Source organism: Misgurnus anguillicaudatus, chromosome 4 (assembly GCF_027580225.2).
Source record: "Misgurnus anguillicaudatus chromosome 4, ASM2758022v2, whole genome shotgun sequence".
Classification (NCBI taxonomy): domain Eukaryota; kingdom Metazoa; phylum Chordata; class Actinopteri; order Cypriniformes; family Cobitidae; genus Misgurnus; species Misgurnus anguillicaudatus.
Window position 1 is genome coordinate 13,813,659 of NC_073340.2, and position 24,379 is coordinate 13,838,037.

General features: G+C 36.4%; 1 protein-coding gene across 7 annotated transcripts in view; it reads right to left on the reverse strand.

Annotated features, from left to right (window-relative positions):
* Window positions 1-249: 249 nt before the first annotated feature.
* arhgap27 (Rho GTPase activating protein 27) overlaps window positions 250-24,379 on the reverse strand; it is a 39,504-nt gene continuing 15,374 nt past the window's right edge. For 5 of the 7 annotated variants that reach the window (XM_073866733.1, XM_073866734.1, XM_073866737.1 and 2 more), the window contains 16 exons: window positions 23,819-24,295; window positions 20,808-20,978; window positions 20,621-20,701; window positions 17,252-17,359; window positions 11,537-11,611; window positions 9,662-9,729; window positions 9,502-9,589; window positions 9,311-9,412; window positions 9,140-9,238; window positions 6,712-6,805; window positions 6,229-6,354; window positions 5,839-5,937; window positions 5,684-5,761; window positions 1,989-2,117; window positions 1,630-1,735; window positions 250-1,551 (listed from right to left, as the gene is read on the reverse strand). In XM_073866733.1, coding sequence (XP_073722834.1) covers window positions 1,377-1,551; window positions 1,630-1,735; window positions 1,989-2,117; window positions 5,684-5,761; window positions 5,839-5,937; window positions 6,229-6,354; window positions 6,712-6,805; window positions 9,140-9,238; window positions 9,311-9,412; window positions 9,502-9,589; window positions 9,662-9,729; window positions 11,537-11,611; window positions 17,252-17,359; window positions 20,621-20,701; window positions 20,808-20,978; window positions 23,819-24,295 — 2,076 coding nt within the window. In that variant the 3' untranslated portion in view covers window positions 250-1,376. Of the gene's footprint in view, window positions 1,552-1,629; window positions 1,736-1,988; window positions 2,118-5,683; window positions 5,764-5,838; window positions 5,938-6,228; window positions 6,355-6,711; window positions 6,806-9,139; window positions 9,239-9,310; window positions 9,413-9,501; window positions 9,590-9,661; window positions 9,730-11,536; window positions 11,612-17,251; window positions 17,360-20,620; window positions 20,702-20,807; window positions 20,979-23,818; window positions 24,296-24,379 lie in introns of those variants that run through there. The other 2 variants (XM_073866738.1, XR_012369219.1) reach the window with 2 other exon arrangements.

Sequence of the window (24,379 nt, forward strand, 5' to 3'; positions counted from 1 at the left end):
AACATCTGGCTGGTGTGAAACTTTTAGAATTGATTGTGAATTGACTGCATTTGTAATGTAATAACATTGTAATTCAATAAAACTCACTGATCATTCATCAGCCCACCAAAGTCACAAATGTGTAAATCTCCCGAACCAATAAAGACTTCATCAATGTTTTTGAACTATGCTGTTATATTTACTTTCCATTATGACACAGTATGTATCCTAGTTGAAAATTATCACAGAAATATAACAGTAAAGCATAACTTATATAAAAGAGTTAAGAGTTTATTACGCCAGGTAATTCACAGCATAAATATGCCTTTTTTCTATATACACATACTTTAAAACATATTACAATGATTAATATACTGTAAGAGTTTATCATAAAATATTAATGCATAATCTATGTGCAAATTTCACTTTACAGACTCTACATTTTGGTACTGAAAACTTTGCTCCCTAATAACAATATACAAGAATCTTACCCTAGCTTTCCCAATTTACAGTTTCATACCTGCAGTACTTTGTACATTTCTATGTTAAAGACACATATATTAAAAGAGGTAAACATATACAAATAAACAGTTGACCTAAACAACATTATGCAGTTATTCACAACTTAATTTCTTTACTTTCACATTTTCTTTGAAATATACCTTCGTTATACGTTCCAGTATACTACGTTCCAGTTTCTAAAGTATCTACAAAAAGGCAAAGTTAAATCTTATAATGACTTATTTGACAAGCAGGAAAAACAACACAGCTAGAAACAAATTTATCAAATAAAACTCACAAGCAACATCCTCAGGTCTAAACAGAAACATTTCAACCATATTATTAAAACAACTCTATTGCTCTTTAAATATTTAACAGCTCGTTTAAAGGACTACTTCAACCAAATATGAACATTTCTTTCCTCAGTTGAACACAAACAAATATTTTTTTTTAATACCATCATATTTTTCTTAATGTGCCATATCTCCAAAAACCCCATCCTTCCATCATTACAATAATCCAAAACTCCAGCAGACTTCTGAAGAGAAATGTTAAGTTTGTGACTCACAAAACCTATAAAGCCCCATAAAACAAGATAACATGACAGCATTCTGATATAAATGTGTTTGTGTTCAGCAGAAGAAATAAAGTCATACATCTGAAATAACATGAGAGTGATTCTATTATAAATGTTCATTCTGTTTGAGTGATATTAATCTATTAAAGTCTTTTGTTATGGATATTTTGTAGCATCTCTATTTATTAAAGATATAAGTGAATGTGCAGGCCATAGTTTTCATTCATAAAACATGTCTGAACTCAGATCAGTTTATCAACTTAACCTTTCTATCTGAGTGAGGTCAGTTTTGACATCACATGACAATGACAGATGTTTATCACATGTGGAAGATGGATTCAAACTCATTAAGCAGAAACTCTACAATCTGGTTCTGGAAGACCATGTACATGGTGATGTTTGCAGTCTCCACCTCAGGTTTGAGCAGCGTTGGGCCAAAAACGATGGCCACGTTCTGTACGGTCATCCGATTCTCATCTCCATGTTGAATAACCCTGAAATACAAATACAGATCTGTAGATACAGGAAACAAAAACATCTCTGTCGTTTTTATATGTAAAAAATAAACATACTTGCGTAAATGTCTGAAGAGCGCCTCCATCGTATCATGGTTGGATGACGGCAAATGCTGCACCAGATTTTTCATGTGTGAAAGTTTTTTGTAATAATCTGCCATTTCTGCATAAAAAACAAGAACAATATATTTATCACAGGTAAACACATTCAAAATAAACGAACATTTGATATGGAAATCTCTCTAAATGACTTAAACTACTGATACTGATAGTTCAATCCCAACATTCTGTGGTCAAATGTTTGTGTATAGTGACAATACTGCTGTCGCTACAGTACCAATTCATGTGTGTCCTATCACTTCATCACACAATCAAAGCGTTTTCATTTATTAATAATTTAATTAAATCAGACTCACTGATGCCAGAAATAAACTCATTGAAGAAATTGTAGGGAAAGAGAGGCTCCTGAAGTTCTCTGAAGAACAACTTAAGTGCTCCTGTGATCACATGAATATCCCAGTTACCCTCATCCAGGTCCAGATCCTCTGCAAAGACGCACGAAATTCAGTGAGACACACACACGATTCAGTGAGACACGCACATGATTCAGTGAGACAAACACATGATTTAGTGAGACAAACACATGATTCAGTGAGAAACACGCACGATTCAGTGAGAAACACACACGATTCAGTGAAACACGCACATGATTCAGTTAGACACACACATGATTCAGTGAGACACATACATGATTCTGTGAGACACACACATGATTTAGTGAGACACACACACACACGATTTAGTGAGACACACACAAGATTCAGTGAGACACACACACAATTTAGTGAGACACACACACGATTCAGTGAGAAACACGCATGATTCAGTAAAACACACACATGATTCAGTGATACACGCACAAGATTCAGTGAGACACACGCAATTCATTGACACACACGCGATTCAGTGACACACACACACACATGATTCAGTGAGACACACACATGATTCAGTGAGATACACACATGATTCAGTGAGATACACACACGATTCAGTGAGACACGCACATGATTCAGTGAGACACGCACAAGATTCTGTGAAACACACACGATTCAGTGAGACACACACACGATTCAGTGAGACACGCACATGATTCAGTGAGACAAACACATGATTTAGTGAGACAAACACATGATTCAGTGAGAAACACGCACGATTCAGTGAGAAACACACACGATTCAGTGAAACACGCACATGATTCAGTTAGACACACACATGATTCAGTGAGACACATACATGATTCTGTGAGACACACACATGATTTAGTGAGACACACACACACGAGTTAGTGAGACACACACAAGATTCAGTGAGACACACACACAATTTAGTGAGACACACACACGATTCAGTGAGAAACACACATGATTCAGTAAAACACACACATGATTCAGTGATACACGCACAAGATTCAGTGAGACACACGCAATTCATTAACACACACGCGATTCAGTGACACACACACACACATGATTCAGTGAGACACACACATGATTCAGTGAGATACACACATGATTCAGTGAGATACACACACGATTCAGTGAGACACGCACATGATACAGTGAGACACGCACAAGATTCAGTGAGACACACACACACGATTCAGTGAGACACACACAAGATTCAGTGAGACACACACAGGATTCAGTGAGACACGCACATGGTTCAGTGAGACACGCACATGATACAGTGAGACACGCACATGATTCAGTGAGACACGCACAAGATTCTGTGAGACACACACACAAGATTCAGTGTGAAACACACATGATTCAGTGAGAAACACGCATGATTCAGTGAAACACGCACATGATTCAGTGATACACGCACGAGATTCAGTGAGACACACACAATTCATTGACACACACGCGATTCAGTGACACACACACACATGATTCAGTGAGACACACACATGATTCAGTGAGATACACACATGATTCAGTGAGATACACACATGATTCAGTGAGATACACACACGATTCAGTGAGACACGCACATGATTCAGTGAGACACGCACAAGATTCTGTGAAACACACACGATTCAGTGACACACACACACATGATTCAGTGACACACACACACATGATTCAGTGAGACACACACATGATTCAGTGAGATACACACATGATTCAGTGAGATACACAAACGATTCAGTGAGACACGCACATGATTCAGTGAGACACGCACAAGATTCTGTGAAACACACACGATTCAGTGAGACACACACATGATTCAGTGAGACACGCACATGATTTAGTGAGACACACACATGATTCAGTGAGACACGCACATGATAAAGTGAGACACGCACACGATTCAGTGAGACACGCACAAGATTCTGTGAGACACACACACAAGATTCAGTGAGAAACACACATGATTCAGTGAGAAACACACATGATTCAGTGAAACACGCACATGATTCAGTGATACACGCATGAGATTCAGTGAGACACACACAATTCATTGACACACACGCGATTCAGTGACACACACACACATGATTCAGTGAGACACACACATGATTCAGTGAGATACACACATGATTCAGTGAGATACACACATGATTCAGTGAGATACACACACGATTCAGTGAGACACGCACATGATTCAGTGAGACACGCACAAGATTCTGTGAAACACACACGATTCAGTGACACACACACACATGATTCAGTGACACACACACACATGATTCAGTGAGATACACACATGATTCAGTGAGATACACACACGATTCAGTGAGACACACACTCGATTCAGTGAGACACACACAAGATTCAGTGAGACACACACACGATTTAGTGAGACACACACACGATTCAGTGAGAAACACACATGATTCAGTGAAACACACACATGATTCAGTGATACACGCACGAGATTCAGTGAGACACACGCAATTCATTGACACACACGCGATTCAGTGACACACACACACACATGATTCAGTGAGACACACACATGATTCAGTGAGATACACACATGATTCAGTGAGATACACACACGATTCAGTGAGACACGCACATGATTCAGTGAGACACTTACAAGATTCTGTGAAACACACACGATTCAGTGAGACACACACAAGATTCAGTGAGACACGCACATGATTTAGTGAGACACGCACATGATTCAGTGAGACACGCACATGATACAGTGAGACACGCACATGATTCAGTGAGACACGCACAAGATTCTGTGAGACACACACACAAGATTCAGTGTGAAACACACATGATTCAGTGAGAAACACGCATGATTCAGTGAAACACGCACATGATTCAGTGATACACGCACGAGATTCAGTGAGACACACACAATTCATTGACACACACGCGATTCAGTGACACACACACACATGATTCAGTGAGACACACACATGATTCAGTGAGATACACACATGATTCAGTGAGATACACACATGATTCAGTGAGATACACACACGATTTAGTGAGACACGCACATGATTCAGTGAGACACGCACAAGATTCTGTGAAACACACACGATTCAGTGACACACACACACATGATTCAGTGACACACACACACATGATTCAGTGAGACACACACATGATTCAGTGAGATACACACATGATTCAGTGAGATACACAAACGATTCAGTGAGACACGCACATGATTCAGTGAGACACGCACAAGATTCTGTGAAACACACACGATTCAGTGAGACACACACACGATTCAGTGAGACACGCACATGATTTAGTGAGACACGCACATGATTCAGTGAGACACGCACATGATACAGTGAGACACGCACATGATTCAGTGAGACACGCACAAGATTCTGTGAGACACACACACACAAGATTCAGTGAGAAACACACATGATTCAGTGAGAAACACACATGATTCAGTGAAACACGCACATGATTCAGTGATACACGCATGAGATTCAGTGAGACACACACAATTCATTGACACACACGCGATTCAGTGACACACACACACATGATTCAGTGAGACACACACATGACTCAGTGACACACACATGATTCATTCACAATATATAAATGCTGCTGAGATTTACCATGATCAGCTTTAAAACGCAGTTTCTGAATGACAGCCAGATTTCCACTCACTCTGTAGAGTCCATCAATCCCCAAACCTGACATAAGAGATCAGAAGACGTAAGGAATATTTTACTATGACAACAAACAACATGTTCAGTGTTCAGTATTGTACCTTTTTTCTCTACTGTACGAATGCATTTTTCCACAAAGCTTGGCACTGTGGCCTTTTCCTGAGTGCAGAGATTGTGCAAGTGACATCCAAAGACATTTTCTGATGGAGAAAAGGCAAAGTGTCAGATCATTTCCCAAATCAATTCCGACTATCAGCCAGTGGCAGAGCCAGAGGGGTGTGTGAGGTGGCACTGGACCCCCGACATCTGACTGGCCACTCCAAATTTAATGTGCTATACTTTCACTCCCTCAGTAATTCACTTCCCATTTGCTTTTTTGTTACACATCGTTTTTTATAAGGACTATGGACCCCCCAATGTAGCCTTGGCCACCCCATTATTAAAATTGCTATCAACACTATGAAAAGGTTGTAAAAGCATTCCAATCACACCTCGAATGTAGCCCTTGTCTTTGACAGACTGAAGCGTCGGCCGCTTGAGGAGAAACTTCATTAGTTTGGTGCGGGCCTTTTTCTGATCGGCCTCAGATGTTGAGCTGGATACGGACTGTCGAGTTGCTGATGAAAGAGTAAGAAGGGTTTCGACACATTAACATACAAAGCTCAGAAACAAAGAAGTTGTTGAAAAAATTTACTATGAGTATGAAACTGTTCATTCTATCAACATTAACTTGTGTTGTTTCTTCCATTAATTTAGTATATTTATCAGATCTGATGGTTAAAAGTAAATCTGATGTTCAGCTGAAGAGCACTAAGACAAACACTTTCAAGAATCAGTCAAATTACTGAATTTATGGTGAATGTTTGATGTCACACTATATGGTTAAGTAAAGAACAGAGTGAATGAGTTATTTGCTGATGTTTAAGGGCAATGAAAGGACTTTTCTCTTCTGAATATTTGTTGTGAATATTTACCATTGCTCATAGTCCTTTTTTCAAGAAATCTCTCCTCTTTATCTGCCTTCTCACCCATCTCCTCCTCATCTTCAGAGTGCTGCTGATCCAAATCCTGACAGACCACAAACATTCAGACAGACAGATGACATCAGCTCAATGACATCACAAGATATAAGCTGTGTCCCAATTCGAAGGATGCTTAAAGCGATAGTTCACTCAAACATGCAAATTCTGTAATCATTTTCTGACTCTCATGTTGTTATGAACCTGAAGAAATTTCTTTGATCTGATGAAGACAAAGGAAGATATTTTGAGGAATGTTTGTAACCAAACCGATTATGAGGCCCATTCACTTTCATAGTAGGAAAAAAGAAAACCTTCCTTCATGTTCATCAGAACAAAGAAATGTATACAGGTTTGTAACAACATAATTATAATTTTTTTTCTGGTTCCATATTTACTTGAATAAGTCACAAAGGTCTCTGCTGTGACCCACTGACAGGCACGGTGGGAGGGAACAGCACGTAACGCAGCTATGCATGGGCATCAATTATTATTTAATTAAACAATTGCTTTTAGCCTTGTGGAGTCGCCGGAGTAGAGTTGCGGAAAGTAGTGAAAACACGAAATGGAGTTTAATTTATTGTGGAATAATTTCTACAAATGTTTATTGTTATTAAATCTTATAGTATAGTATTTTTTAATATATAGTATTATATATATTTATTAATTTTATATATATATATATATATATATATATATTGCTACTGAATCGCCAAAGTCTGCCCAGCGACAACCAAAAAATTTTATTCCCCTAAATTGTAAAATATAGTATTTAATATATAGTATATCTTCAATAGGATCAGCTATGTCTGTCTTTCTCTCAGGGTTTTTTTCCACAGTGTTTTTTCCTATAAGTTTTTTTAACCCATTGGGAGTCTACTGATATTGGCTTGACTTACAATTTTCTTCTATATGTTACTTATATATTATTACTCCCCTTATATCATATATACTTAATATATTATTACTTAGGCCAGTAGTTTTCAAACTGGGGGCCGGGGCCCCCAGGGGGAGCGCGAGATGGTGCCAGGGGGGCCCCAGTTTTATGACATTTTATGAAATAAATTAATTTATCATGAATTCTGTGCAATTTAACCTAAAAAAATAAGGCTACTAACCAAAGGCACTACTTTTTGTATAATTTAATGTTTTTTTTTTTATTAAAATGTTAAGTTTTAGACCACTTTTTTGTCACAAATTTTCTTTGGGGGGCCGCGAAGGAATGCACCGTACACAAGGGGGGCCGCACGCTGAAAAAGTTTGGGAACCACTGACTTAGGCGATGTATTTTGCTACTTTTGTTATCCTCTGATTTTTCCATGTTTTCTCTTGTTCTTATTAATGTAAAGATGCTTCTTACCCAACTTCATATTCATTGGACTAGAAAGCTTTAGTACAGTTTTAGACATACTACTATGTCACTTTATCATTTAAAAAATACTATCACTTTATTTGCAAAATTGCACTACAGTGTTGCCACTGAAATGTTGCAGTTGGTACATAAATGTCTATATTTAATACGGGTTTTCTTTCATAGTAAATTGCTTGCACTATTTAGGGACTATTTTTATTGTACTTCTTACTTTATTCTAAGTGAACGTTTTATCGTTAATTCTTCTTTTTAATTATAATTTCTCTACTTTTTAAAAATGTTTTGTAATTGTATTTGGCTAGACCGTGTGCGCAAAGGTGAACCTAGTGGCTAAAAGTAGGGAGTAGAAAATAAATATGGCAGGAATAGACACGAGCAAGGACAACAAACTTGTTCCTAAAAATAATTTAATTCGATTTTTATTAAATTAAAATTTTTTTTTAGATTTTATTACATCAGCAGTTTAGTTCAGTATAATAATTACAAATCTAAATTACTTAAAAAATAGCTAATAAAAATAACATTTCTCAAGTGTGTATAGTATAGATTTCAAGAAATATTGTTACCGCAACAACAGCAAAATCACATTTTTTTCAATACCATATAGCCCTAAAAAAGCGATATAAAAATAAAATTGATTTAAATTGAATTGATTTGAGGAAGCAGCAGCGTAAAAGTCAAGGCTGTAGCTAAAAGTGTTTAACTTATTAGGGCATTCGTCTGCAATGGATTTGACTGACGGGGCTCTGACAAGTAAACAGATATATGCGCTAAATCAAAGAAAAAGTGAGTGGGTCCAATATCATTGGTCTTAAAAAGTGGGTGGGTTTTGTTCCCACATATAATGGTTCTGACACCCATGCAGCTGAGGATCCTCCGTAGGCTGAATCTTGGACATCAGAGACTGCATCCTTCAAAGAGCGAGTCCTCGCTTTGAAAGGATGCAACCTTTGAAGGATCCATCTTTTGAATCAGGACACAGTTAGAGAGTATGTGTGATGTATGACTCACCAGCTGACGTATGGTGTCTATAATAACTTTATGCCAGTCACTAATAATGCTCTCAGTATCATACTGGATCAGGAACTCAGCTCCAGATCGACTCTTCAGCTGAACACAAACAAAGTGAATCAAATATCAGCACTAAAAGTGAATGTATTTTTAAGGAAGTGTCCGTCATACCTCTAAAACATTCTTCTTGCTGGATTTTTCTTTTGTTGCCCAGCCAATTGTTGCTCCTTTTAAATCCACTTTGAATTCTGGGACTATTTGATTGGTCTTGCTCTATATAATATCAAAGGTTGAGTGTTAAGAACACAATGAAATCAGATTTCATAATTGCAATAATGTTTTATACGCGATCTGATTCTAACCGATGCACTGCCTGGTGCAGATTTTGGGTCTTTATGGAACGTCAGAACTCCTCCATGGAGAACCGTCCAGGATTGAGCCCAATTCTTTCTGCAGAAGGATTGACATCAGTTTACAAACTTGAGTTATAACAGCTCCAAAACTCATGAAGATCATCTTTACCTCACTTTCTTGCCATTTTCAGACACCTTTGTTTTGTTCAGGATTCCTGCTTTCTCCAAGTTGGAAACCTGAGAAGATGATGAATAGGGTTAATAAAGCGTCTGTTAAAATCAGAAAGAGAAAGAATAACATCTCACTGCAATAAATCTGAAGCTTTGAGGTGCAGAATAAGCCAGATGTATAATATTAATTTATCACTTGAAACCTTTTAATATAAACATTTAACTGCTGCTTCCACTGCAAAAAATGACTTTCTTACTTTGTATCTGCCAATGGTATAAGACAATTTTTCTTGAATTTCTTGCATTTTTTCTTAAGTAAACTTATTTAAAAAAAAATCTTATTCTATTGGCAGATATTTTTTGCTTGTTTTAAGCACTAATGTACTTAAAGTTTATATTTTTTGGTCTAAAAACTAGACTTAGGTCATTTTGCTTATCAAGAAAATACATCTTAATTTAAGAATTTTTATTTTTACTGAAAACAAAACACAAACACTAAGTAAGAAAGTCATTTTTTGCAGTGTGTTAACTAGTAAAAATATCTACAAATTCTTAAATTAAGATGTTTTTTCTTGATAAGCAAAACGCCCAAAAAATAAGTCTAGTTTTTAGACCAAAAATATCAAATTTAAGTGATTCAGTGCACAAAACAAGCAAAAAAAAATCTGCCAATGGGGTAAGCAAAAAAATCTTGAACATTTTTTCTTAAACACTAAATTCAAGAAAAATTTAAGAAAAATTTGCTTACCCCATTGGCAGATTTTTTTGGTTGTTTAAGCACAACATCACTTAAATTTGATATTTTTGGTCTAAAAACTAGATTTATATTCTCGAGTCGTTTTGCTCATTACGAAAAGACATCTTGATTTAAGAGAAATTTAGATATTTTTACTGAAAACGAGACAAAAATACTAAGAAATCTTTTTCTTGAAAATCATTTTTAATAAAGCAATGAACACAAGCAGTTGTACCATGGGTGTAACTTCCATGTTACACTATGTATTTACAATTGTTAAGTAACATAGAACTATGTGATAAATATGAAATAAAACAGGTGTGTATATCTGTACGACAAAACCTGTACAGAAACCCACAGCAGTGCTAATACAGTACAGTGATTCTTATAAATTTGAAATTTATATAATTATTGTTCAAAATAAATAATAAAGTAAGATGTTTTCATAATATCAGTCCAAACTATTTGTGTAGCACGACTGCAGACAGACTGAATGTAAGATTATAATATTGAATCAAATGTTTCTTCATGTGTTTGAGCACACAACAACAGAGATTTGATCTGACACATAACATCACTACAGACTCTCGCTGCGTCCAAAACCACCTACTTCCATACTATACAGCAGGCAAAAAGTAGTAGGCGAGGCGAGTAGTATGTCTGAATTCATAGTATTACAAAAACAGTAGGCAAAAAGTAACCAAATGGCCTACTACCTCCAGCAAGATCCCGCAGTGTTCATTCAACTGGCCCTTTCCTTATAACTATAACTAACACTATAATGGTTTCATTTTATAAAAAAGTTTTGAAATAAATAAATGTAAATACTACTAAATCATACTATTTTAGTTGCTTTATGTACTTTTATCTTCTTTTAGGGTGTCTATTACCGTCTGTCTAGGGACTACAGGTGAAAAATAGCCATCTGGCAAACTCTGGCATATTGACATGTTTATTAATATGACATTGAAATGTTTATTAATATGCATTGTCCCTGTAATGAATAAATAAATAAAAGGCTGAAACATGTAGAAGTCATATCTGTGAGCTTTTAGTTCAATGTAAATGAGAACACTTGGACCTGGTGTTTGTCTTTGTTTATCATTACATAAAATGATGTGAAGCAGAAGATCTTACATTGTTTGAGATCTCATGAGAGCCGGAGGATTCGCTGTCTGATACATTCTGACCGTATGATGATGAATGAATCTTCTGTTACAGCACACAAACACACATGAACAAATAATGAATGCTGAAGCCACAGAGAAGAAGAAGAGGAAAGACAACACATAATGTTAACAGTCTCAGTGTGAAATGACAAATGCACACAACACCAGTCATCAGGTAACATAACATTCCTGCAAATTTTACACACATGCACGCAAACACACGCACGCGCACATAGATACACAAACGCACACACACATTCGGGTTTCCATGTTTTGTGGGGACATTAACATTTTGTAACTTACATCTTACTTCTGGAAAAAAGTCAATTTATGTCAAAAAATTTGTCCTATTCCATTGGCAGATTTATTTGATTGTTTTAGGCGCACATTCACTTAAATTGTGTATTTTTTGTGTAAAAACTAGACTTATTTTTCTAGATCATTTTGCTCATCAAGGAATGCATCTTGAATTAAGAATTTTTAGATATTTGTACTGAAAACAAGATAAAAATACTAAGGAAGAAAGTCATTTTTGCAGTGAGCGTGTTCTGGGTGATTGTTATAAGGCCCAGGTCAAAAGCGGCCCATACCGAGTCTCTATGATACTTCATTAGATATGGCTCAGGTCTTTATTTCATCATACGCAGTAAAAACATTCAATATTTGATCACACAACACATGTGATTTGAGAATCAAGCATGTCAAATGTCATGAAGCACAAACAATGTGGGATGAATTATGAGCCAAACATGAACATTTAAAGACACTGTTCACATTAAAATAAAGGTGAGTAAATGATGACAGTTTTCAGCCTAGTCCACACATACACAGGTTTTTTTCCTCCTTCTTTAAATAAAATCGCTGCGTCCACATAAACGCAAAAAACACAGTATGAAGCGCTATCAATAGCATGCAAAACCAACAGATGGCAATATAACCCTAACCGTTAAGCCATGTTGGCCAATCAGAAGCCATTGCATCAGTCTCATCTAAGCACGAACAATGTCGGTTAAGTAAATCTGATATTTTGATATTTGGCTGGAGTATCCATAGATATGTAGAATAAAGGCTAGATGTCTCGCCCGCGCTGCTGGCCAATAGAGGTCGACATCAACATCTGGCGGCCATCTTACCACAGACAGCTCGTTCACTCGTAGCATTGTGTTTTAATGGTGCAGGTACTTTTAGATGGCCATGACTTGCTAAATTTTCTATTGATTTTCAAACGGTTTGCTTTGTTATAAACGTTAGAGATGTACCTATGACGCTGCATACTTATGAATAATTTTCATGAAACATGTTAAAGGATCCAGAATTATCATTCTACAAAAAAGGTGAAAATGCTTGTCCCTTGCTTTTGCAGACCCCTTAATCATTTAATTTGACCCAATATTCCCATAATGATATATATTTAATAAATATAGACTGTCCTTAACATGATGAGATAGTTTATTTATGTAATTTTCTAAAAATTGCCCTGTCCCTTTGATCATACATGGAAGTTGAACTGTGTACTTATTATTTAAAACCATGTTTTTTATAAAACAAATCTAATTTAAATTTACCTTTAACCCTGTATGAATTTACTACAACACCGAAATGGTAAAAAATACACTACTAATATGAATAATATCAAATAAATATTTGTCCCCCAAATTTATGTCATTGGTGTTACCCTACCCAAAGCCCCTTTATTTTGAAACAATGCATCAGCTCTTTGAAGTTTTTCATGGGTCAAGAGGTCAGTGAAAGAAGTGCAGTGGAGGAAGGCAAAAGGTTTGTGAGATGTCTTACCTTATTTGTCTTAAATATCATGATATATCTAACATTTTTGGATGCCATTAGTGTTACTCTTTTTTTATAGCTGGGAGTGTCAAGATCTTTACATAAAAATACATCATACTGAATAAGTATGTGATTGTTACATCTCTGATGAAATAACACATGGCTAATGGCAGCCATTTTGTTAAAATGTTTGTTTTTTTCTGTAAATTGTCATTAGTGTTACCGTCATTGGTGTTACCGTCATTGGTGTTACCATCATTGGTGTTACCGTCTTCTCTAATGAGTACTTCCTAAGCACTATTCCTTTAACTGACCAACATAAAAGCATACAAACAAAACAAGATGGAAAAATGTTTAAGTTTATAAGTTTTATCATATTCATTATCTATTATTATATTCTCATTTTGTCAGGTATTGAAGATACAACGTCATGGACTCCTTATTAAAATGTATTGAAAATTAAACATAGATTAAGCTCCCCGTTTTGCGGATTCATAGATTTGACAAGTTAATTAATGCTATTATAGAAGTTTTGGGTGTTTTGAAAGAAGTTCATTTAAGCAGATTTCCATCACCCGAATTTCACCTTTTCTGTAGAATGACCCAGGTGATGAAGTTAGAGACTCCGCCGTAAGACATCTAGCCTTTATTATACATATCCATGGGTGTATCCCTTAACTTCCTGCTTCGCTACTGTTCAGAGATGCCTTTACTTGCGCTCTGTACTTTGCACATTTGCTTTTTTGCTTTCATCTTTTGATTTAACTACAAGCAGTTCAGCACAGTGCTTAAACTAAACAATTGGACACTTACACTAAAACTACAAATTCTTGGAACTATATTGATATTTGGAATATTCAACCATCTGGGGAATTTGTCATAGCAGTCTACCAGTTTGATATTCCTGGCAGTTGACATTCCTACAGGAGTGAACCGGACTAAAGAACTCCTTTTTCCCTTTAGCTATCAGACTCTTAAACAGCCACCCATTTTAGTGAATAGTCTGTCATTTTTATTGCTGCTATTGCCACTACCATTATGTACTGCTAATGTTATTCATAGCCCCATGATCTCAATTTTGCACATCTGTTAATATTATTTCTGCCATTGCTATATTTATTTGCACTACCTTGCAATATTATATTATATTTGCACTCCATCTCAATTTTTGCACATCTATTAATGTTATTTCTGCTTTAAATACCTTGTTGCCATTGCCATATTATATTTGCACTCACTTGCACATCACTGCACTTCTGTTTTGCACAAGTTAATACTGTCTATCACCTATATAGATATCATGCATAGTGTTACTTTTATTTCCAGATCCTTACTCCTACTCTGTACTTGATACTGCACTACTGTTTTTCTTTTGCACACATGTTAATACTTTAAATACTGTTATTAAACTGTTAATACTGCACATTTGCATATATAGACATCTTGTACATAGTCTATATTTCTAACTTCCCACTCTATACTTACATATAAGAAAACAGTATACATACATATATTGAATCTTGAATTCCTAAAACAGGACAACACAACTGCCCACAGTCAAAGAGAAGAGAAAATGCCTGCTTAAACTGCCACAGACTTCTACACAAGATTGCAGTTCTCCAAACAAAGTTAGTGGTGCTGCCAACACTGCCAGAACATACAGCAGAGCTTCATTGTGGTGCCCCTTAACATAAGGCTGGTGATTTCAATGAACTTTTTGAAACACTTGGAAGACTGAAAGTTCAGTCATTCATCAGTGGACCTCTCCCAGCCTGAGGTCAGATGGTCTCCACCCAAACAAACTAGGTGCTAGCTTGCTTAAAGACATTCATCAACTGAGTGTGGCAGTCCACTTATGAACGGCCTAAATGACCACAGGATTTCAAATCAGCACTGGGATGGACATTCAGAAGACAAGGATAAAACTCTGCAGCCACAAAAACTACTGTTCACGAACACAGCTCAGGCTTAGCCCACAGACCTCGCTACAGCTGGATTGTGAATCAACACCCAACACCTGCATCGCTTACCACAGCTATACAGATGACACCCAGATGGGTGATTCTTGCGAAATTAGACTTGTCATAAGGTGTCATGAAACATTTTGATAAAAAAAGTAAATGCAAACTAAGAGTATCAAAATAAGAAGCATACAGTTTTGCACATGATTTCAAATGCCATCATACAAACAAATTTTGTTGTATTTTCCACATTTGAGGGGAAATTTTCATTTCCACAACGTGTCCATGACTGGATTTGGGTTTTTTGACATGGAAATATTTATAATTAAAAAATAAAAAAAATAAAAAGCATGTTTTACTATAAACATTAACAGTAGAAACATGTGGTATTTGGTGATCATTGGTAAATGTAGGGACAATAATAAGGAATATAAATGTGTCCAAGGCCAATTTTCTCATCCTCCGCACCAATTTTTAATCATTGTTTAAGTCCTCAAGTAACTAAAATTTTCAAAAAAAAAATGTTGGAAGGGACATAATTGACTGTGACACTCAAGATGGCTACCAGGTAAGCAGTTCTTATTTTTTCTCTCCACATAAAAGTTAAAATTTTGTTTGTCATAGTACCTAGACAACTTTTTAGTTCTCATTACCAAAACATGAGATTGTAAATGCATATATTTAATGTAATATCATGTTGCGGTAATGATAATTTTTTATAATGATAATCTAAAAAATTTAAAAATAATTGTAATAGTAAGTTCAGACCTTAATCTTAAATGTGCAAAAATATTGGCTTCAAGGGCTTTTTAAAAAAATCTGATGCTGGACACCTTTTAAGTCTGGATTTCGTGAGAATCACCCAGATACACCCAATGACTACAGCCCTAACTGACTCTCTATGTCAGTGCATTGATGAAATGAACAGTTGGATGAGTCAAAACTTCCTCCAGTTAAACAAAGACAAAACTGAAGTTGTTGTATTTGGAAATAAAGGTGAAACTCTCAAGGTTAACACACACCTTGACTCTAGGGGCCTGACATAAAATAAAGTCAGAAATCTGGGTGTAATCTTAAGAGTCTGATCTTAATTTCAGTAGTCATGTGAAAGCAATAAGCAAATCTGCTTACTAAAATATAGCCAGAATTAGATGTTTTGTCTCAAGACAGGACTTAGAGAAACTTGTTCACGCTTTCATCACCAGCAGGGTAGATTATTGCAATGGACTCCTTCCTGGGATCCCCAAAAAGACCATTAGACAACTGCAGCTCATACAGAACGCTGCTGCTGACCACAACCAAAAAATCTAAGCACATCACTCCAGTCCTCAGGTCCTTACACTGACTTGTTTGGTTTATATGCTAACTGAATATAAACCAAACAGATTACTCAGATCATTATGATCAGGTCAGTTAGAAATACCAAGGGTTCACTTAAAACAAGGTGCATCTGCATTTAGCTATTATGCCACCTGTAGCTGGAATCAGCATCCAGAAAAGATAAGTTGTGCATCTTCAACAGTAGACACTTTTAAATCTAGATTAAAGGAAAACACCACAGTTTTTCAATATTTTACTATCTTTTTACCTCAACTTAGACGAATTAATACATACCTATCTTTTTCCAATGCATGCACTTAATCTTTGTACAGCGCATCGTGAATGTGTTAGCATTTAGCCTAGCCCCATTCATTCCTTAGGATCCAAACAGGGATGAATTTAGAAGCTACCAATGGCTGAAGAGCACTTAGTTTGCAGCCCTGCGACCTCAGCACGCAGTAACATCATCACTCCTGACTACTCTCACTCAAACTTCTGTCAATATTATTGTGCCTTAGGTCATCACATACTGATGAGAAGTGTAAAAAATACCTTGTGTTACTTCCCTTGCTTTTTACTAAAAAACATGTAGTGACTTTATAATTTGGAGTACGTACTTCCTCCTGGTGTCCCAAACTGTGTCTCCAGTTCTGCATTGATCCAGTTCCCTCCAGTTCATCAAAAGCCCCGTTTCCCAGTGCATATGGTCCTACATCGTCAGTGTTCTAGACAGACAGACAGAAAATCATTGTATGCATGTTTTATGTCAGGAATATCAACATGACTCTGTGACAGTAAAAGCTGTGCTGATATTCACAACATTAATATGATTCTGAGTTGGCTTTTTATGCTTTTATACAATAATTTCACCGTTAAGCAGTTCAGTAAATTACATCTCAGACTAAATTTAGGGCCTGATTTACTAACAGCTTGCGCCAGCGCAAACTATCATTTTGGCGTTAAATAACAATGTCGGGATATACTAAAGACGCGCAGTGGATAATTAGCGCTGAAAAGGTGTTGTCTAGTAATTTTTTCGAATGACCTTCTTGCATATGCATATTCTAGGAGTTTCCCTTTCAGACCAAAATTTATGGGAGGAGATTCACGCAATGCGATTTACTAATATTTGCAAGTGTGATATTACTGGTATTTGCGCCATTATTTAACTCCAAAAAAAAACATGTCTTAAAGGGGGGGTTTAATGGTATTTCAAGCATTCTGACTTATTAACACAGTTATAGAGTTGTTTCCTCATGCTAAACGTAGGCAAAGTGTCAAAAAAGCAGTCGGGTGTGTAACAGAGTATTTCTTGCCGAATGCACTTCGCCAGGGTTCGTACAAGTTTCGGAAAGTTTTTTTTGATTACAGGTCCAACTGACGTTTCAGGGGTTTTCTATATGTATCAATTCTTTATATGGCCCCTCCCCCCGGAAAACCCCGCCCACCCGTCAATCAGCGGGAGACGCTAGCACTTGCAAACATCTTAACCACGCGACACAGCTTTGTTTAATTTCAAAACTCAACAATGGCACGAAAGAAGAAGTTTGTTTTTGGATGTAAGGAGAAAAAATACAGCCTTAAGAAAACAATGGATATAGTTTATTATCCGGGGTAGTAGCGGAGTTTTGCGTGTGTGTTTGATGAGCTGGATTTTCCCAACCGGGTCACGAGTTGCATGCGGTAAGTAAGACTTCTGTCTTATGTTGGAAATAGGCGCGTGCATATTACATAAATGACACGAACATGTAGTGAATCATAAGTTATAAGTGTTGTATAGTGTTACATGACTCGTACTCGCTCCTCCCGCGGTAGTAACTCCTCCTTCTTCAGTTTTTCGTACGTTATCGGAAAGATTCGGTAAAGCTAATCTTTCTTTGATAAATCTGATTAAACTAAAGACTCTTCGGAGATATAAAGTATGTCATACTACTCTATAGATACTTCAGATTAACATCAGAAATGCAGAAACAGCGTGTGTTACATGAGCTTTAAATCATTTTGTGTTTGAAATGGCTGCAATTGCTACTGATAGAAAGAGGCATCACAGAGATCAGAAAGGGTGTGGTACATGGTGGAGGATTTTTCCACACATAACAGTTTATTTGGAATCCCAGAGGAACATATTATTTGAAAATAGGGCTGGGCGATTTGACCTAAAATCAAAACCTCGGTTAATCTAACATTTGACATCGGTTACGATTAATAAACGATTATTTTTTTGCCTCATAGTTCACTGACAAGGTTGGAAAGTTTAGGGCACACCTTAAATCAGCCTGCAATGCAATTATTCACATTTTTCCCAAAATAACTGCATTACTGAAAAATATTAATTAGACTTAACTCTATGCAGATGTTGCATGTCATTATGTACAATTGATGAAACTTTCAGAATGGGAAGTTATGAACCAAAGAATCATACAACCCCCATGACTAATTATAGACATAAGATACATACATAATAAGTTGTATCCAGATAGCATATTGTAATGAGATGAGTAGGGCAAAATACAAACTTGGACTGTATCCTTTACACGTTTCTTGTATTCAATCCATTTTTTCTTAACTGGGCACTGATGTCTAAGACATTTATTCTCATCTGTAATGCTTTTGGTGTTAATGTAGACTAGAAGTTCTCCCGTTCTCTCTCTCCGTCATCTCTGAAGTGTCTAATTAAACTCACGCGGGCGCGTCTTTTCGCGGTTTTGAGTGAGTGAGATGTGATGACATTACCCGGGCTGCTTAGAGACCCATCGGTAGATTAAACTGAGCGCGTGTGCGGTAAAAACCCGATCGCGCATTCCGTATTTTTTCACAGGTGCCTGCACATTCGCGAGTACTTCTTAAAAAAAAGTACTGTGCTTCTTTTGGGCACTAGATGATCCTGCTGCTCAGTTAAACAGTGAGTTCTCCTCCATGTTTCGCTGTGCCACTGACAGGACGGGGCGGAGTTACGCAACATCACACGCAGCAGTTTGTTTTTAAAGGGAAAGTATTAACAGGATTAAAAACCGAAATAATCGACATGATAAAATAATGTCGGTTAGAGGTTCTGAATTTCGGTTTCGGTTATTTTTCGATTAATCGCCCAGCCCTATTTGAAAATATTGTATGCCAAGCCATGTTATTTTTTATTTGCTGGAGGAAATCTAAGAGATCTATTTTTATTTGCTAGAAGTCACCCAATAACAGATGTTTTTCAAAACTTTTTGTAAACCTTTATTTCTTTGTCCTCCAGTTCTTTTCAGTGTACTATGGCTTCATTAGCTGAGATATCCGTGGTGCTGAACTCAAGCACATCAGGTGTTAGTAGATCACCCACACCTGAGGAGGATCACCTCCGCTTTTTGTGACCCTGAACTTATTTGCGCTGCTCTTAGCAGATTGCGTTGGTCATTATGGAAATCAGCTGATGCGCCTGTGTTATTTAATTTGCGCCTTTTTAAATGTAAATAACCCACAGACGAATTTTGGAATTCGTCCCATTTAGTAAATTTGACCCATAATCTGTTAGTCGAACAGTTTATAGTAAGACAGGTAAAGTCGCCATGAAACGGAAGTAGGGATTGTCTTATTTTCCCTGTCGTGACGTATATCCGAGAGAAACAGCTTCTGAAATGAAATAAGGCAGGGCTGGACTTGAATTCTTCCATCGAGAACTTATTGGATTGTTTGAAGTTGGGTCATGTTACTATTTACTAATCTCTGCGATTTTTTCCCGGACCCCCGCCCACCTGCCATACCATATGACCAGAACTAAAGAGAGATCGTTTCCAGAAGGGGAGGAGATTTGCGTTTTGATTAAAGATTATGAGAGCACATTTATTTATAATGAAGCTCATTTGTAAAAATACCACAATATTCCAAAACAAATTACAGTTTTTAATTTAACTTTTATTGCGACTTTAAATCATTCCCATCACTCAATCATCACATGAAAAAATGAACTGTGCAGCATCTGACAAATACTGAAAAAGTTTTCTAACCTCCGGTAAGTTCCACTGGGACTTTGTACCGTCTCTCGTATAGTAGTATGTACGTCCCGCATCATCCAGTGATTTAATCCACTGTTAACAAAACACTTCAATGAGTTAAAGAAATGACCCAGATAATAATAGACAGTTAATACGCTTAAATAATAAAGAGGACATTGTGAGGTTCAGCGGTCTGTACCTGTTCCTGTGTGTAATCATTCGTGAATACCCAAACTCCATCAGGATCAATGTTGAGGGTCCAGCCGTGTGGACTGCTTTGATCCAGATTTCCTCTGGGTATAGAAACCTTCTTCACATGGATCAGTGAATACTCTGCAGGATATGAAGGATAATCTTCCTCAGGAAGAGGCTGATTTATTACAGAAAAAATGATGTTATTTCGACTGTTTGAGTTCTTAACCAGCATGAATGACCAGCTTCATGAGAAGGATCATGCCTGCCGCATGACAATTTTTATGTTGACACACAGACCAGCACAGCACAAACCAATTCGGATGAGCATTGAAATTCACATTATGTCATAATAAGAACTAATGGTAACTAGTCAACTAATTGAAAAAGAAAAGATTCACATAAGCGCAACATTGTTGATGCTTCAGATTACTGACAATTTAAAGATATATTACTGTACAAGATCTATGATCATCATAATCATTTGATAATTTCCTATTTGTGACCCTGCCTCTGAAAACCTATACATCAACTCTGTGAAACATTCTGTGAAAATATAGTCTTGATATGTTTAATATTGACTGAGTGAGATCATGTCAAAGATTGAAATCAGCGAGGGCAATCAACCTCATCATAAGATTATAAGACAATGGGGCAGGTTCCCAGACTGGGTTTAGATTAATCCAGGACTAGGTCTTATTTATTTTCGGACATTCAAGTGGTTTTTACAAACATACCCTGCAAAAAACATTACTGGTGTGCATCTTGAGACAAAACAGTGGCACCGATATATTTTAAGATATGTCAGAGCAAGATGTTTTTAAATTAAGGCGCAACTCAAAATACATTTTAGTCTGGGACTAGGGTAAGCCATGTCCAGGAAACCACCCCTTTAACCTGGATCTCACACACTGTAAAATAATTTTTCGTTGAATCAACTCGGATTTAACTTACTATTATTTATCTTGTCTAGAAATGAGTTGTTATAACTACAGGTGAGTTGTTATAACTTATAAAATAAGTTGACTTTTCTAAACTATATTTTATAAGTTGTGACAACTCATCTCTGTTGACATGACTTGTAAATCTGAGTTGATTTAACAAAAATTTTTAAGGCAGCAAAGTATTTTTTACAGTGCAGAATGGATAATTTTTCACTGCAAAAATTACTTTCTTACCTAGAATTTTTGACTTGTTTTCAGTACACATATTTCAAAATTCTTAAATCAAGATGCATTTTAAAAAATAGTTTTTTTTCTTGAATTAAGTGTTTAAGATAAAAGTACATTTATTTTCTTACCCCATTGGCAGATTTTTTTGCTTGTTTTAAAGGAATAGTCTACTCATTTTCAATATTAAAATATGTTATTACCTTAACTAAGAATTGTTGATACATCCCTCTATCATCTGTGTGCGTGCACGTAAGCGCTGGAGCGAGCTGCGACGCTTCGATAGCATTTAGCTTAGCCCCATTCATTCAATGGTACCATTTAGAGATAAAGTTAGAAGTGACCAAACACATCAACGCTTTTCCTATTTAAGACGAGCAGTTACACGAGCAAGTTTGGTGGTACAAAATAAAACGTAGCGGATTTAAAAGAGGAGCTACATTTTATGGCGTAATAGCACTTTTGGGAGTACTTCGACTCTGCGCAGTAACACCCTCCCTCTCCCATTATGAGAGGAAGAAGGGGAGCGGACTTTTCAGGCGAGTCGAAGTACTCCCAAAAGTGCTATTGCGCCATAAAATGTAGTTCCTCTTTTAAATCCGCTTAGAAAAGCGCTACGTTTTATTTTGTACCACCAAACTTGCTCGTATAACTACTCGTCTTAAATAGGAAAAACGTTGATGTGTTTGGTCACTTCTAACTTTATCTCTAAATGGTACCATTGAATGAATGGGGCTAAGCTAAATGCTATCGAAGCGTCGCAGCGCGCTCCAGCGCTTACATGCACGCACACAGATGATAGAGGGATGTATCAACAATTCTTAGTTAAGGTAATAACATATTTTAATATTGAAAATGAGTAGACTATTCCTTTAAGCACAAATTTACTTAAAAGGTCTATTTTTGTCTAAAAACTATACTTTTTTCTTAGATCATTTTGCTCATCAAGAAAATGCATCTTAATTTTTAGATATTTGTACTGAAAACAAGACAAAAATCCTAGAATAAAGTCATTTTTTTGCAGTGTTGACAGTTTGCCTGAGATCTGATCTAACAAATAACTACGATGATATTATTTTTATCAGATATGCTATGCATCACTCATTAACACTGCGAGATCCAAAAGTCTGAGACCAAATTAAGAATACTTTTGTTGTATTTAAGCCTAACAAATAAAAAGTTAAGAAAGTTATGGTATCATCTAAAAATTAAATATATACACTGCAAAAAATGATTTTCAAGAAAACATTTTCTTAGTATTTTTGTCTTGTTTTCAGTAAAAATATCTAAAAATTCTTAAATTAGGATGGTTTTTCTTGATGAGCAAAACTAACCAAGAAAATAAGTCTAGTTTTTAGACCAAAAATATCAAATTAAAATCAAATTAGTTTTTAGACCAAAAATATCAGATTAAAGTGATTTTGTGCATGAAACAAGCAAAAAAAAATCTGCCAATGGGGTAAGCAAAAACACCTTAAATTCAAACACAAAATTCAAGAAAAATTCAAGAAAAATTTGCTTACCCCATTGGCAGATTTTTTTTGCTTGTTTCATGCACAAAATCACTTAAATTTGATATTTTTGGTCTAAAAACTAGACTTATTTTGTTGGGTCATTTTGCTCATCAAGACAAAGCATCTTAATTTAAGAATTTTTAGATATTTTTACTGAAAAGAAGACAAAAATACTAAGAAAATGTTTTCTTGAAAATTGAAAATAGACTATTTCTAGGTCATTTATCAAATCTAAGTACATTTGTGATATTAAACAACTGAACTTTATAAAAAAGCTCAGATTTTCTTGTTTCCATTAAAAGCATAATTTAAATATGAAAAAAACTTCCACCCACCGGACAATCTTTCAGAAAATCCCCGCTATCCGATTTGTCGTTATCCTCCGGAGCATCCCATGAACTCTGTCCTGACACAGTGTTGAAGAAATAATGTCTCCCTGAATTCTCATCCAACACTTTCTCCCAGTCTGAGCTCAATCTCCTTGGAGATGAACCCATAGGTGAGCAGGTGGGGGATTGTGAGAATGAAGGCGGTGATGGCAGAGTCTCTTCTGTCCTCACCGATGACTCCATAGACGTACTGAGCGGATATTCCCAGGTGCTGCGGCCCGTTGAAGGCTGATAATAAAACTCCTGACCGCTCTGGTCGTCAGTGTGAATCTCCCATCCTGCCGAATCAAGAAGCAAAGTATCAGGAGGATCCGGCACGAGCTCACGCGGTGGAGAAACCAAAGGAGGGGATGTGTCGATGGTATTGCGACGTAAGCGAGGGATGTTCACATACACAGATGTGAGTGGGTTGTCATCCTCCACCTGATGATGAGAATAAAAACACACATGAACACGTCATAAACTCGCATGTAAACAAATACATGACAAATTCACATGTTCATGAAC